The sequence below is a fragment of the Carcharodon carcharias genome, chromosome X, assembly GCF_017639515.1.
Source record: "Carcharodon carcharias isolate sCarCar2 chromosome X, sCarCar2.pri, whole genome shotgun sequence".
Taxonomy (NCBI): Eukaryota; Metazoa; Chordata; class Chondrichthyes; order Lamniformes; family Lamnidae; genus Carcharodon; species Carcharodon carcharias.
The window spans coordinates 18,662,253-18,677,145 of NC_054507.1; the positions used below are offsets into that span (position 1 = coordinate 18,662,253).

The following is a 14,893-nucleotide window of genomic DNA, read 5'->3' on the forward strand; positions in this document are numbered from 1 at the left end:
TTGGTGCTATAGAAATGCAAGTTCTTTATTTTTAATGTTAATTCCTCTTAATCACTTAATTTTTAATCACTCAAAATTTAACCTGAGCTCTTTTAGTATTTGATTTTTTTCGATCATGAAGAGTCCCATCCAGAGCATTAACCTTTCACTCTCTTTTTCAGATGCTGATAGACCTATGCTGTGTTACAAGCATTTCTGTTTTATTTCAGATTCTCAGCATTTATAGTATCTCTTGATAGCAAAGCTTGACTTTTCACCCAGTGTGTAGCATCAAATCTTTACTCCCCGAGGGTCAAATTTGTGGCCTGACAGACTGTTTTAAATTATGAAGAGGTGTACAGATTATATTTTTCTGTAGTAAAATGTTGTGATATCATCTGCTTAGTTGCTTTTCTGACCGTGTACTTTGTTACTTCGCTTGAATGTTGCGGCTTGTTTGTGGTAAACTTTGTACTTCCATATTGCTAATAAAGAACCAAACTAAACCCAGCAGAATTGACGCATTCATTTAATGTCATTGTAGTTTCATTATTTGGATTATGGGATGTGAAATAAAGAACAGAAACATCTGGAACTTTGTGCTAACCAAAGTGAGGTGTGTCTGCCAGCTGTGTGGCTCAGTTGGTAGCACTCTCGTTTCTACGTCAGAAGGCTCTGGGTTCAAGTTCCCCTCCAGAACTTGAACATTAAAATCAAGGCTGATGCTGCATTATGAGGGAGGGCTGCATGGTTGGAGGTTCAGTCTTTTGGATGAGACATTAAACAGAGGCCCCATCCGCCCCCTCAGGTGGATGTAAAAGATCCCATGGCCACTATTTCAAAGAAGAGCAGGGGATTTATCCATGGTGGCCTGGCCAATAATTATCCCTCAATCAACATCACAAAGAGAGATTATGTGGTCATTATCACATTGCTGTTTGTGGGAGCTTGCTGTGCACAAATTGGCTGCTGCTTTCTCTACAGTGACTACACTTCAAAAGCACTTCCTTGGCCTTAAAGTATTTGAGACATCCGGTGGTCATGAAAAGCGCTACATAAATGCAAGGCTTTCCTTTTTCCTCTCCTTGGGTTCACCAGTACGCCTCAGCTCCAACCTCAAGAGAACGCCCCTTTCATTGCCACTCATTGACAACCAGTAATTCCTGATGGAATTGTCCATATGTGAACATGAGGTCAGAACACAAATAGGCTCAATGTGACGACTTTCACACAAGAATATCACACTGACACCATCCGGAAGAGTAATAGGGAAAAAAAAATCAAGGAGGCAGAGACTGACATTGTTCAAAAATTTTTTTTGACAGTATAAAATGGATTTTGCACTATTGCAGGATATATTGGCCCAAACATGGCCCATTAATGTCTTAATGAGGGTTTCAGTCTGCTTTAATTGTGAACTGATCCCACGTTTACATAGAAAGCATACTGGAACATTCATTCTGAACATCAGCGACTGGACAGCGTGTAAATTTATTTTAAGAATCTGAGGTTATATCAGACATTAACCCTTGGGTTCTATTTTAAGGGGATTATTAAGATTCACCACAATATCTAGAGCCCTGCAACCTTCTGAGATCTCTGCACTCCTCCAATTCTGACCTTTCGCATACCCCCCCCCCCCCCATCATCATCCTGATTTCCATCACCCTATCATTAGTGGTTGTGCCTTTAATTACCCAGGCTCTAAGCTCTGGAATACCCTCCCTAACTACTGCTGTGACCAAGCTTGTGGTCACCTGTCTTTATCCAGCTTGGTGTTAAATTTTGCATGATAACATTCCTGCGAAGCATCCTGGGACATTTTTCTATGCTAAAGGCACTATATAAATGCAGGTTGTTGTTGTTGAAGATTCAATAAAATATCAGTTGAAGATTCAGTAACATATCCATTTGAAGATTCAATGAAGGTTCAAGACTATAATGGAACTTGCTGCCTCTGCGGGTGGTGGAAGTGGAGGCGATGAATAATTTCAAAAGGAAATTTGATGGGCACTTGAGGGAAATAAACTTCAGGGCTACAGGGATAGAATGGTGAATGGGACTGACTGGATTGCTCTACAGAGAGCTGGCATGGGCTTGATGGCCTCCTTCTGTATGACACTATAATCATTGAAGATTCAACTCTTATATATGTTGAAGGTTTGATACTATATTTAGTGTCATATTTGGAGATTCAATATTTTGCACATTGAAATATTTTCAAAGCTTTGTCCAGGTGCAAAAAGACAGGGAAATGTTTTACAATATGGCTAAGACAACTGTGTAAATGGTTTATTAAAGCACTTGTAATTTTTTTCAAATATACCTATTTATGTCTTAAGGTCTAGAAATTGCTTTTGCCTATTAAAATGTAGTATTTTATTATCACTATGATAATTGAATTGAAATAACATCAACAAGGGGAACAGTGTTTGAATCAAAGTCTGCCACAAATAAGTGAACATAGCTTGGCGGACATAAAAACAGAAAATGCTAGAAAAGCTCAGTAGGTCTAACAGCATCTGTGGAGAGAGAAACATTTCGAGTCTATATGACTTCTTCAGAGCCGGCTGATGACTTAATAGATGAGGTACTATATTATGCAGATTCATGGTGCCAGAATTGGCCTTGGTTCTTGCAGTCCTCAGGGGAAAATCAATCAGTCAGGATTCCAACTGATTAAATGCAGGATTGGATTTGGTTGTGAAGCCTGCCACTGTTAAATAGGCAATCGCCTGGCCAATGATCACTGGGCGAGGTATTGGTTTGCTCTCCAGTCACCCACTGCTGTACTTCAGCTATGTGATCAGAGTTGGGAAAATGATGATGTATAAGTGCAGATAAGAGAAATAGACTGAATCCCAACATGTTTAATGTCTGCTGAACAAAGTGAGTTAATCAATATTGAGTTAATTCTACTAAGGTGAAAAACTGAAACATCTTATAAAAGGTGGCTGTTTAGGTGTTTTTAATTATGGAAATGCTTTTATTTTAAGTTTCTAAAATCCCAAAATAGGGGACTATAGTCCTTTTGGGGGAAATTCGTTCTGTAAAACCTGGAATCAAACGCTTTCCCCATAATTTTTCATCTGATCATTTTTTATCTGAACAGGCAAGATTGGCAAACTTGTATTGGAACGCAGCCGGAACCTTTCGCCGTGGTTACTGCGGTGGGAAGAGCATGGTTTTGTGTTGGACAAGCAATGGCGTCCCCAATGAATGAGGCGAAGCCTGAATACATGAAGACGGAAAATGAGCAGTGTGAGCCCGGAGCGGCGCCATACGGCAACTTCATTAACTATTATCGTTTCAATCCTCCAGGGGAGCGGCTGCGACTGATTCCGGCCGCTGATTTGGTGGCAGTCTTCCCGGGAGGAAGAACGGTGGCGCTGGACGTGGGCTGTAACTGTGGGGTAGGAGCCTAATTTAATAGGCCTGAGACTCTAGTTATAATCGAGTGTGACCAGCCGGCAATGAATCTAAAAGGCGTAAAAGTTATCACTTCAGTTAACTTTCATATGATAAGACTATTTTTACCTAATGTAGTAATTATAATGCTTTAAAAAAACATAGCTGTTTTCCCCACGATTGCATCTCTGTCGGATGTTGCAAGCAGTCGCAATGATATTTTCTGAATGTCTCACTGCTTTTCACTGATGTCGCCTGGTTTATTTCGTGTACCAAAAGCGACACCCTTTAATATTCTGGCATAATTCATCGCAAATTGCTCCCTTTATCAGCAGTGCTTTGACTTGTACGTCATCCTAATTTATGCCCAGCCTTGAAGAGCCAAAAATGTAATTTTGTACTAATGCATGTTTGCACTTAAAACAATGTATCGTCTTCTCGCTCCCCCTCCCCTCTCTCCCCTCCAAAAAAAAATATCCGGTACGAAGTTTTACAGTTTAGTGTGGAAAACGGACATCAGATTCGTCTACAGTTAGTACAAATCCGGTGTCCGCTTTCTTGCTGGTTTGTGAAACCGCCTCATTTTGTCGGGCGGTTTCACAAATCAGTGGATGTGGTTGGGTTGGGGAAATACAACTAATTCTCCAGTGACAATCCCGTGTCAAGCTTGAACTAGTCCTGTGTGCAGAGCTCTCGAGCTAAAGCTTTCGTCACCCTTTCAGGCGGTGTATTCCAAACACTCATTGCGTAAAGTTGTTTTGCTTCATTTTGCTTTTATTTTCCACCTTTGCTGAAGATGCAGAGTGCCAGTTTTGGGAAGCAGACGTCTTAACTTTTGACACTTGGTATCTGAATCAGATGCCTTTATGTCGGATTCTAAACCAACGCAGAGTAAAGCTTCCTTTGCTCTGTTACAAAAATGTGTGCCGTTGTTCCAGCTGAAGCAAAGCACCCTTGACCCACACCCACCTGCCCCCTTTTGTCCTAGCTCCCATTAAACACTCTCATCCTGGTTGTTCCCCTAGTATGGCCCCCATCACAGTTCCCTTTAATCCAGGGGATGCAAATTTGAAGGCTTATGGTGGACAACTGGTTTAACCATTCACCATCAGATCTGGCTGGACCACATAGGATCTGCTGTCACTCCCTTTGCTCCTCCCCTCCCCTAGCCCTGAACTTGCATCTTTCTCTAATGTTCTCCTATCTCCTCTCATCCAAGCTCATCTTGTCCATGAGACCCACCTCCTGTCCACTTGATTCTGTTCCCAAAAACTACTGATCACCAATGTCCCCTCTAATTTTTTTGTGCGGACTTTTTTTGCATGACCATACATGCACGATAACGAAGGTCTGATTTGTGTGCAGCCTGTGAGGGAACTCGTGGATTGCTGTACAGCTTGGGAGGAACATGGCTGACCACCCAACCTGCCATCCTGACCCCCCATGTTAGCTGCTATTGTTAACTGTTCCTTCTCTCACCGTTCCCTTCAAATCTGCTGTCATTAACCCATCCCTCAGAAGTCCACTGTTAATCCCTGTATCCTTGCAATCTACCACCCATCTCCAAACTCCCTTTCCTCTGCAAAGTCCTTGAACATGCTGTTACCTTTCCAAATACATTCTCCTCTTTCTTTCAACTTCATGTCTCACCTTAAATCGGGTTTCTGCCCATGCTGTAGCCATGATACAGCTTTTATCAAAGCCGCAAATGACATCCTCTGAGTCTATGACCTTGATGTACTCACTGTCTCTTGACCTCTCTGCACCCTTTGACATGGTTAACCTTATCATCTCCAACACCCCTCCTGAGGTAAAACTGATTTTGCCTGGTTCCATTCTTATCTATCCTGTTGTAGCCAGACAATCGCTGCAGTGGCTTCTTTTCCCGTTCCTGCACTGTTAACTTGTTCCTGAGGATTTATCCTTGGAGCCCCTCCCGTTTCTCACCTACATGCTGCCTCTTGACCACATCTGAAAACACTATGTTGGGTCCACACACACAAACCACCCAGCTCTACCTCACCTCTCTCAACCCATCCACTACCTCTGATTCAGTCTTGCTGCTTGGCCAACACTGGATGAGCAGGAATTACCTTCCCAATTCAATATTGGGAAGTCCAAAGCCATTGCCTTGGTCCTCACCACAAACTCTATTCTTGTTTTCAAATCCCTCCCTGACCTTGCCCCCTCCCACTTCCTTAACCTTGTTTACTCCTGCAACCTTTCCAAATCTCCGTGCTCCTCTACTCATGCCTCTTGCATGTCCCCCTGATTGCAATCACTCCACAGCTATCTGGGCCTTTATGCTTTCATTTCCTTCCATAACCTCTCCTCCTTTAAGACCTACCTCATTGACCAACCTTTTGGTCACCCCTGTCTTGTATCTCTGTATGCCTTGGTGTCCAATATTGTTTGGTAATACCCCTCCTGTGAAGTGCCTTGTGACGTATGTTAAAAGTGTTTGTTTATAATGTGATACATTAAGGTAACCAGAATTCAATTTGCTTGTAATCCATAAACTCAGTCTTAGATTTTTGTCCTTTGTGGATGCTTTTCTTTATGCTTTTTAAGTTTAGAAACTGTCAATGTCTTCCTCAGGATTTCAGCATTGCCATGTATAAGCACCTTTGTGATCTGAAAGAAAACCTGATGTGGGTTTCTCCAGGTGGAATGGACCTGAAGCTACTTGGTTGTGACATCGATGCTGACCTGATCCAAAGAGCCACTGAATCTAATTCCTTTCCTGAATCCATTTCATACGTTACTTTGGATGTCATGGATCCTGCTTCCCGAGAGGCCGTGTTAAAGCCTTACTTGGACAAATTTGACCACACTGCTTTTGACATTTGCTTTTGTATGTCTGTGACAATGTGGATCCATCTCAATCACGGCGACCAGGGGTTACTTGATTTCCTAGTGTGTGTATCGGGACTTTGCGAGGCTTTGCTGATCGAACCACAACCCTGGAAGTGCTACCGAGCTGCAGCCCGCAGACTGCGCAAGCTGGGCAAAAGCAAGTTTGACCACTTCAAAACCCTCTCTATCAAAGGGGATGTGGCTCAGAAGATTCAGCAGTTCCTGATAACTGATTGCAAGATGGAACTGGTCCGGTGTTTTGGGAGCACCAGCTGGGACAGGAATTTACTGCTTTTTAAAAAACGTTCCTTGAGTCATGACTAAATAAGTCAATTTCGAGCAGCTACCAATTATTCACAAGGCACTTTATTCTGTGTTTGAAATTAAAACCTTTTTTTAAAACTACACTAAAACAATTTTTTAAAAATAACGGCTGAATTTATTATTGAGACTGTGTATTGTTTCCCAAATTTTCCCTTCAACAGGCATTGAGCTAGTTGGTCTATAATTATCCAGGTTAGCTCTTTTTGAGAATGTGTGCTACATTGGCCACTTCAGTTCTCTAACACACACCCACGCTTCAGAGAACCCTGAAAAATAATATCTATGGATTTGGCTACCTTCATTTCCTTTCTTCCCACCGCCCCCCTTCATCCCCATCTCATGCAGGATCCTGGGATATATCCCATTAGTTCCTGGCACTTTATCCTTTAGATAAACTAACTTCTCCTGTACTTTGCTTTAATCATTTTTAACCAGTTTGGTCTCCTTCCCATATCCTTGATCGTAAATGTTGAAGTGAAGGTGTTTAAGTGGTCCTGTAGAGGTTCAGCAGAAAAATCAACATAATCTCTTTCCCCCTCTTACTCATGTTTGTACAGTATTTTACTGTTAATATTTAGAGATTCTGTCTTTGTATCCTTTCCTTGTCCCTTTCTAGACCTCTTTCCTTATTTTTCTCTTTTTTATCCTGCCTCTAGCCTTCTGGTGCCATTTTCAGTTTAAGTTGGTTTCTAATCCACAGCTGAAACTTGAATGAGTCTTTTTATAATTTATTCAACTTTCCAACCTGTTTTTAAAGTATCCTATTGATATTGGCACTCAGGCTGTAGATCAACAGTTTCCATCTCGCCTCAGTGAACCCACTCCTCCCTTTTCTAAATCTGCCCTATTCCAATCCCTTGTGTTTTTTTTTTTCTCTTTTTTCTCTTTTCATTTGGATCTTGGACCTGATCATTTTATGGTCATTACTCCTAAAGTCCTCACTTTATCTACCTATTTTCTATTTCATTACTCATAACTAAATCAAGCAAGACCTCTTGTAGACATGTGGACACACTGCTTGAGGAAGGAGTCCTGCACAATTTTGAGGAACTCCACTCCCTTTTCCCTCTGAGCAGGTTATTGAAATTTCTCACAACAGTAATGTTCAAAATAATTTCTTTGATCTGTCTCTTGATTTCCCAGCCCTAATCTGTGGGTCTGCAGTACAACCATGAGGTGAGAATAAATGCCCTTGACATCAAGGAGTCCGAGCAAAACTGGAGTCAATGGGAATCAGGGGGTAAACTCTCTGCTGGTTGGAGTCATACCTAGCACAAAGGAAGATGGTTGTGGTTGTTGGAGGTCAGTCATCTCAGCTCCAGAATATCACTGCAGGAGTTCCTCAGGGTAGTGTCCTAGGCTCAACCATCCTCAGCAGCTTCATCAATGACCTTCCCTCCATCATAAGGTCTCAAGTGGGGATGTACAATCATCAGTCAACAATGTTGAGCACCATTTGGGACTCCTCAGGTACAGAAACAGTTAGTGTCCATATGCAGCTAGACCTGGACAATATCCAGGCTTGGGCTGACAAGTGGAAAGTAACATTCATGCTGCACAAGTGCCAGGCAATGACCATCTACAACAAGAGAGAATCTAACCATTGCCTCTTGACATTCAATGGCATTACCATCACTGAATCCCCTCACTATCAACAGCCTGGGGGTTACCATTGACCAGAAACTAAACTGGACTAGCCAGAGGCTAGGAATCCTGTAGGGAATAACTCCCCTCCTGACTCCCCAAAGCCTGTCCACCATCTATAAGGCACAAGTCAGGAGTGTGATGGAATACTCTCCACTTGCCTGGGTGACTGCAGCTCCCGCAACACTGAAGAAGCTCGACACCATCCAGGACAAGCAGCCCCTTGATTGGCACCCTATCCACAAACATTCACTCCTGCCACCACTGATGCACAGTAGCAGCAGTGTGTGCACCATCTACAAGATGCACTGCAGAAACTCACCAAGCCTCATTAGACATCATATTCCAAACCCACAGGCACTACCATCTAGAAGGACAAAGGCAGCAGGTACATGGGAACACCACCACCTGGAAGTTCCTTCACTGTCACTGGGTCAAAATCCTGGAATTCCCTCCCTAACAGCACTATGGGTGTACCTACACTGCAGCAGTTCAAGAAGGCAGTTCACCACCACCTTCTCAAGGGCAATTAGGGATGGGCAATAAATGCTAGCCTAGCCAGTGAAGCCCACATCCCTTGAATGAATAATTTTAAAAAAACTAATGTAGCAATTGATTTTTATCTTTGAACCACGCTCAGTGCTTGAATCTCTTCAGTGTACACCAGGCCTCTCTACAACTTGCACTCTCCTCTGAATCAGAAGACTGGATTCCAGTCTCACTCCAGACATTTGAGCACAGAAGCTATTCAGTGTGGAAGGAGTGCTGCACTGTTGGGGGTGCCATCTTTTGTATGAAACGTTGAACCAAGACCAGGTGAGGGCTTTGAACATGCACGCAGGTGAGTTTTAAATTTGAGGCATTGGTGGACCGGCAACCAATGTAAGTCAGTAAGCAGGGTGTAATGGGTGATTGGACTTGGGGTGTGAGTTAGGATACAAGTAACAGAGTTTTGGATGAGCTGAAGGTTATAGAGGTTGAAAGGCCAGGAGAGTGTTGGGTTAGCAAGCCTTGTAACAAGGGCCTGGATGAAGGATTCAGCAGCCGATGGAATGAGGCAACAGATGATATCGTGGAGGTGGCACTTGGCAGTCTGTAATGAGAGGCTGTGGAGTTGGAAGCTCAGCTTTAAGTCCAAAAAGGATAGTGAGGTTACAAACAGTGGGTTAGGAAGAGGGAAGGTGTCGGTAGCTAGAAAACTGAGTCTGAAATCATGTTGTGTGCAAGTTGACCTATGTTTCCCTATACAGTGACTATGCTTCAAAAATATTTCTTTGCCTGAAAAGCATTTTGGAAGGTTCTGGGACCATAAAAGGTGCTTTTGTAAGCTCTTTGGAGAGGGAAGATGAAACAAAGTTGTTTGCACCCTAAGCAAGCCTTGTAAAGTGTGGGATAATTACTGTCTCAAACATATTTCAGGTCTCGAATCTTTATCTGTGATATTTAATTCTACTTGTGATATTTTGTTAGCTGTACAATGAGGGACAGTGTGCTTAGGCTGACACCAAACTGTAGTAAACATCTGAAATTTGACCTGGACTGACCCAATGCTAGGGGAATCTGCTAGTTATTAATTACTTGCTGTTTTGGTGGAAATAGTTGTCTTGAGTGTCAACTGTGGCTTAATTGATAGCATTCTTACCTCTGAACCACAAGGTTCCACTGCCAGACTTGAGCACCAAGACCAAAGCTGACACTCGAGCAGGACTGAGGGAGTTCTGCACTGTCAGAGGTGTTATCTTTTGGATCAGGGCCCCATCTGCTTGTTGGGGCGGATGTAAAAGGTCTCATGGCTCTATTTCGAAGAAGAGCAGGGAGCTCTTCCTGGTGTCCTGGCCAATGTTTATCCCTCAATCAACACCACAAAAGCAGACAATCTGGTCATTATCACATTGCTGTTTGTGGGAGCTTGCTGTGAGCAAATTGGCTGCCACGTTCCCGACATTACAACAGTGACGACACTTCAAAACATGTCATTGACTATAAAGTGCTTTGAGACATCTGGTGGTCTTGAAAAGTGCTATATAAATGCAAGTCTTTAGTCCTACAGTTAAACTTTTCAGTAGATTTTCAGGGATTCCCAAACCAGCTCGTTACAATTTACTTTTACCTGTGTATGACTTTACCTGAGGTTGTATTTGGGCCCAATCTTCTGAGCCCAACTGTTTATCTTTCCACTGATTATTGAGTGTTGCAGAGACACCTGCACTTATATTATCACCTTTCTCAAACATACAATCTGCAAATGCAACAGTTGGTTTCTGTTGGGGCAGGCGCCGTAGATGTTGGAGAGGAATAATCAATTACTCTGCTTTTCCTCATGTTGGTTAAGGAGGGTCGGGGATTTCAAGCATGTGGAGACTCAGCTCCCAAGGTCTTATTAACAGCTGTAGCTGTGAATGGTGCCCTGGTTTCCTACAGGGCCAGGGCAGCTCTGCTGTTAAGTGTCCGAATATTCTGAGTTTGATTTTCAACAAGACTTGAATCAGTCACGGGCCTGCTCAGGTCATTTTTTAAGTGGTTGTTTTAATTATCCCAGCATTTCTCTCCTTAATTCAAAAAGGGAGGGAGACACAGGCTTAACCGCTGTCATAGGGAAATGTTAGAAGCTGTTATTAGACATTGTAGCGGGGCACTTGGGAAAACTTCAAAATAATCAGACAGAGTCTACATGGTTTTGTGAAAGAGAAATCATGTTTAACCAATTTTTTGGAGTTCTTTGAAGAAGCAACAAGTGCTAAGGGTAAAGGGGAACCGGTGGATGTACTGTACTTAGATTTCCAGAAGGCATTTGATAAAGTGCCACATCAAAGGTTATTGTGGAAAATAAAAGCCTAGGGTGTAGTGGGTAACAGGAAGCAGTGCGCATAAATGGGTCAATTTCTAGTTGGCGGGATGTAACAAGTGGAATGCCACAGGGATCAGTGTTAGGCCTCCACTTTTTACAATTTATATCAATGACTTGGATGAAGAGGCTAAATTTTCTGATGAGACAAAGATAGATAGGAAAGTAAATTGTGAAGATGACATGAGGCTGCAAAGGCATATAGTTGGGTTAAGTGAGTGGGCAAATATCTGATAAATGGAATGTAATGTGGGAAAATGTGAAATTGTCCATTTTGGCAGGAAGTATTTAAAGAAAAGGCATGTATCTAAATAGTGAGTGCAGAGCTCTGAGATGCAGAGGGATCTGGGTGTTCTGGTGCATGAATTGCAAAAGGTTAGTATGCAGGTACAGCAAGTAATTAGGAAGACTAATAGACTGTTATCATTCATTGCAAGGGGAATTGAATACAAAAGTAGGGAGGTTATGCTTCAGTTGTACAGGGCACTGGTGAGATCACATCTGGAGTACTGTGTACAGTATTGGTCTCCTTATTTAAGGAAGGATGTAATTGCATTAGAAGCAGTTCAGAGAAGGTTTACCAGACTAATACCTGGAATGGGCGGGTTGTCTTATGAAGAAAGGTTGGACAGGTTAGGCTTGTATCTGCTGGAGTTCAGAAGGGTCAGAGGTGACTTGATTGAAGCATAAGATCCTGAGGGAACTTGTCAAGCTGGATGTGGAAAGGATGTTTCTTCTTGCGGGACAATCTTGAACTAAAAGTCACTGTTTAAAAATTAGAGCTGTTCATTTAAGACAGAGATGAGAATTTTTTTTGAGGGTTGAGAGTCTTTGGAGCTCTCTTCCTCAGGAAGCAGAGTCTTTGAATATTTTTAAGGCAGAGATCGATTCTTGATAAGTAAGGGGCTGAAAGGTTATCGGGGTAGGTGGGAATGTGGAGTTGAGGTTACGATTAGATCAGCCATGATCTTATTGAATGGTGGAGCAGGCGAGAGGGGCTGAGTGGCCTACTTCTGCTCCTAACTCGTATGTTTGTATCTGCCGCATAGCTCTCAATCCACATTGAGCTCACCGGAGTTTGCAGTGGGTAATGACCCTGAAACCATCAGCATTTGCTGTCATTATTCCTCCAACATTGACAGCAACTTCTGGAGTCTGCAGGTGCATGTTTAAATGGGAACATCCAGTTGCTGCCAGTGACTTAGTACTTCTCCATATCATGTACTGTTGAGTTTCCCCTCCAGACTGCAATCAATTAAAAATCATTGAGCTGACAATGACTCATCCTTTTATGGATTAGAAAACAAAAACAGAATTACCTGGAAAAACTCAGCAGGTCTGGCAGCATCGGCGGAGAAGAAAAGAGTTGACGTTTCGAGTCCTCATGACCCTTCGACAGAACTTGAGTGAATCCAAGAAAGGGGTGAAATATAAGCTGGTTTAAGCTGTGTGTGTGTGGAGGGGGGTGGGGGGTTTTTGGGTGGGGTGAGAGAAGTGCAGGGGGTTGATGTGGTTGTAGGGACAAACAAGCAGTAATAGAAGCAGATCATCAAAAGATGTCACAGACAACAACAAAAGAACACATAGGTGTTAAAGTTGGTGATATTATCTAAACGAATGTGCTAATTAAGAATGGATGGTAGGGCACTCAAGGTATAGCTCTAGTGGGGGTGGGGGGAGCATAAAAGATTTAAAAATATTTAAAAATAATGGAAATAGGTGGGAAAAGAAAAATCTATATAATTTATTGGAAAAAACAAAAGGAAGGGGGAAGAAACAGAAAGGGAGCTCAAGACCTAAAGTTGTTGAATTCAATATTCAGTCCGGAAGGCTGTAAAGTGCCTAGTCGGAAGATGAGGTGTTGTTCCTCCAGTTTGCGTTGGGCTTCACTGGAACAATGCAGTAAGCCAAGGACAGACATGTGGGCAAGAGAGCAGGGTGGAGTATTAAAATGGCAAGCGACAGGGAGGTTTGGGTCATTCTTGCGGACAGACCGCAGGTGTTCTGCAAAGCGGTCGCCCAGTTTACGTTTGGTCTCTCCAATGTAGAGGAGACCGCATTGGGAGCAACGAATGCAGTAGACTAAGTTGGGGGAAATGCAAGTGAAATACTGCTTCACTTGAAAGGAGTGTTTGGGCCCTTGAACGGTGAGGAGAGAGGAAGTGAAGGGGCAGGTGTTACATCTTTTGCGTGGGCATGGGGTGGTGCCATAGGAGGGGGTTGAGGAGTGGGGAGTGATGGAGGAGTGGACCAGGGTGTCCTGGAGGGAACGATCCCTACGGAATGCCGATAGGGGGGGTGAAGGGAAGATGTGTTTTATGGAATAGCTTCATTGTAAAAGCCCCTGGAAAAAGTTACACCTTGTAGAAAATGGTGTATCTGGGTTTTTAACAGTGTGCCATCTTGATAATTATTGCTAATCATCCTCACTTGCCCTGAAAAACTAATTTTATATTTAAGTTTCTCCATTATGTTAAAGAAATTTAATATATTAATTTAAAGTTTGATATTTTAGGTTCTATCTTAATCTTGTGCATGTCCCAAACACTTATTTCACGATCTTAAAAAGGGAAGGGATTCGGTGATTTTTAACTTCCTGGCTTGCTGCTTCCTCTGCTTAATGCCATTATTACTGCTGGATGCCTGGAGAACCCCTCGATGTCAGGAAAGGGGAATACCATGCAGCAGATCTTTTCAGACAGTTTTCTTTGAGGTCAGTGGTGAGTGCCACCACTTTGCTGCTGACCACAAATTCTGGGCTCATGAAATGAATTTTCTTTTAGGCCCAACTTCTCGTCTCCATGCTGAAGAGCGCTGTAATCGTTGCTTACCACAAGGTGTCACCAACATGCCATTTTTGCCTCGCAAAAGGTGAGCCAGGGAATGATTCTTGTCGGAAAGCCTTTGCTCACCACCAACTTTCACCAAGCCACCCTGTCAGGCTTTACGCACAACCTCGTTTGTTATTGAATAACAGCTGACTAAATGCAATACTGTCTCAGCTATTAGCATGGAAAATGCTCAATTATTGGATAGTCCTTTTTTGAGTTGGATGAAAAATTCCATTTGGTCTTGCTGCCTCTGTCTTTTCTCTGGTTGGCCCTCTTAATTTGTTAACTAATTTTTTTCAAGATCTGTGGTAAGCATTTTTTTTTAAGCACAGGCAACACCTTTTTGGCTTATTGAAACAGGTGTGCAGTGTTTGCAGGGACAGATGAGACTGTCAGCAGATGCCTGCCAGTCTGGGAGTGGTCATTCATTTGTTTTTTGTTAGACTCATAAAGCTATTTTTGGAAGATCTTTCCCACCAAGCCTCCTTTGCATTTTAATGGTAATCACAGGAGTGAGTTAAAGAAAAATGGTTGCCATTAACTTTTTTATCTGCCCTCCCCTCTTCACCTATTTCTTTTCACTCCCTCGATCCTGTTACGTGCTGGGGATTCTGTCCCCTGGTGTGAGCCACTCTCACTGAGCTGGCCAATGTGCCTGTCCATCCTGCGTGAGCCTAGGGAGCTTGTAGTAGTAGTTGGGGAGGATTACTCAGCAAAAATGCCAGCACTAACCAAGGGATGGCTTGGCATTAATTAGTAGCAATTTGGGCTGCCAGGTCAGGCGTGGCTGTGGGTAGGGCTCTCGTATCTGAGTCAGAAAGTTATGTGTTCAAGACCCACTCCAAAGACTTGAGCACGGAAATCAGAGTGTGAGGCCCAGGTGGTTGAAGGCACGACTTCCAGTGTGGTAGTGTGAAGTGAGTGGGGGAGAAGCACAAGGTGCTAAACAGAGTTTGGGAGGGGTGGGGGTGGAGGTTGTAAGGCTGCTAGAGGTCAACATGAGGAC

The 14,893-nt window shown here is 43.0% G+C and overlaps 1 protein-coding gene across 1 annotated transcript; it reads left to right on the forward strand.

Annotated features, from left to right (window-relative positions):
• Positions 1–3,159: 3,159 nt before the first annotated feature.
• Positions 3,160–6,648, forward strand: LOC121273292 (pre-miRNA 5'-monophosphate methyltransferase). The gene is made up of 2 exons (XM_041180370.1): positions 3,160–3,392; positions 5,986–6,648. Exons 1-2 carry the CDS (start codon positions 3,183–3,185, stop codon positions 6,565–6,567), a joined length of 792 nt encoding a protein of 263 aa, XP_041036304.1. The 5' UTR covers positions 3,160–3,182; the 3' UTR covers positions 6,568–6,648.
• Positions 6,649–14,893: the final 8,245 nt, after the last annotated feature.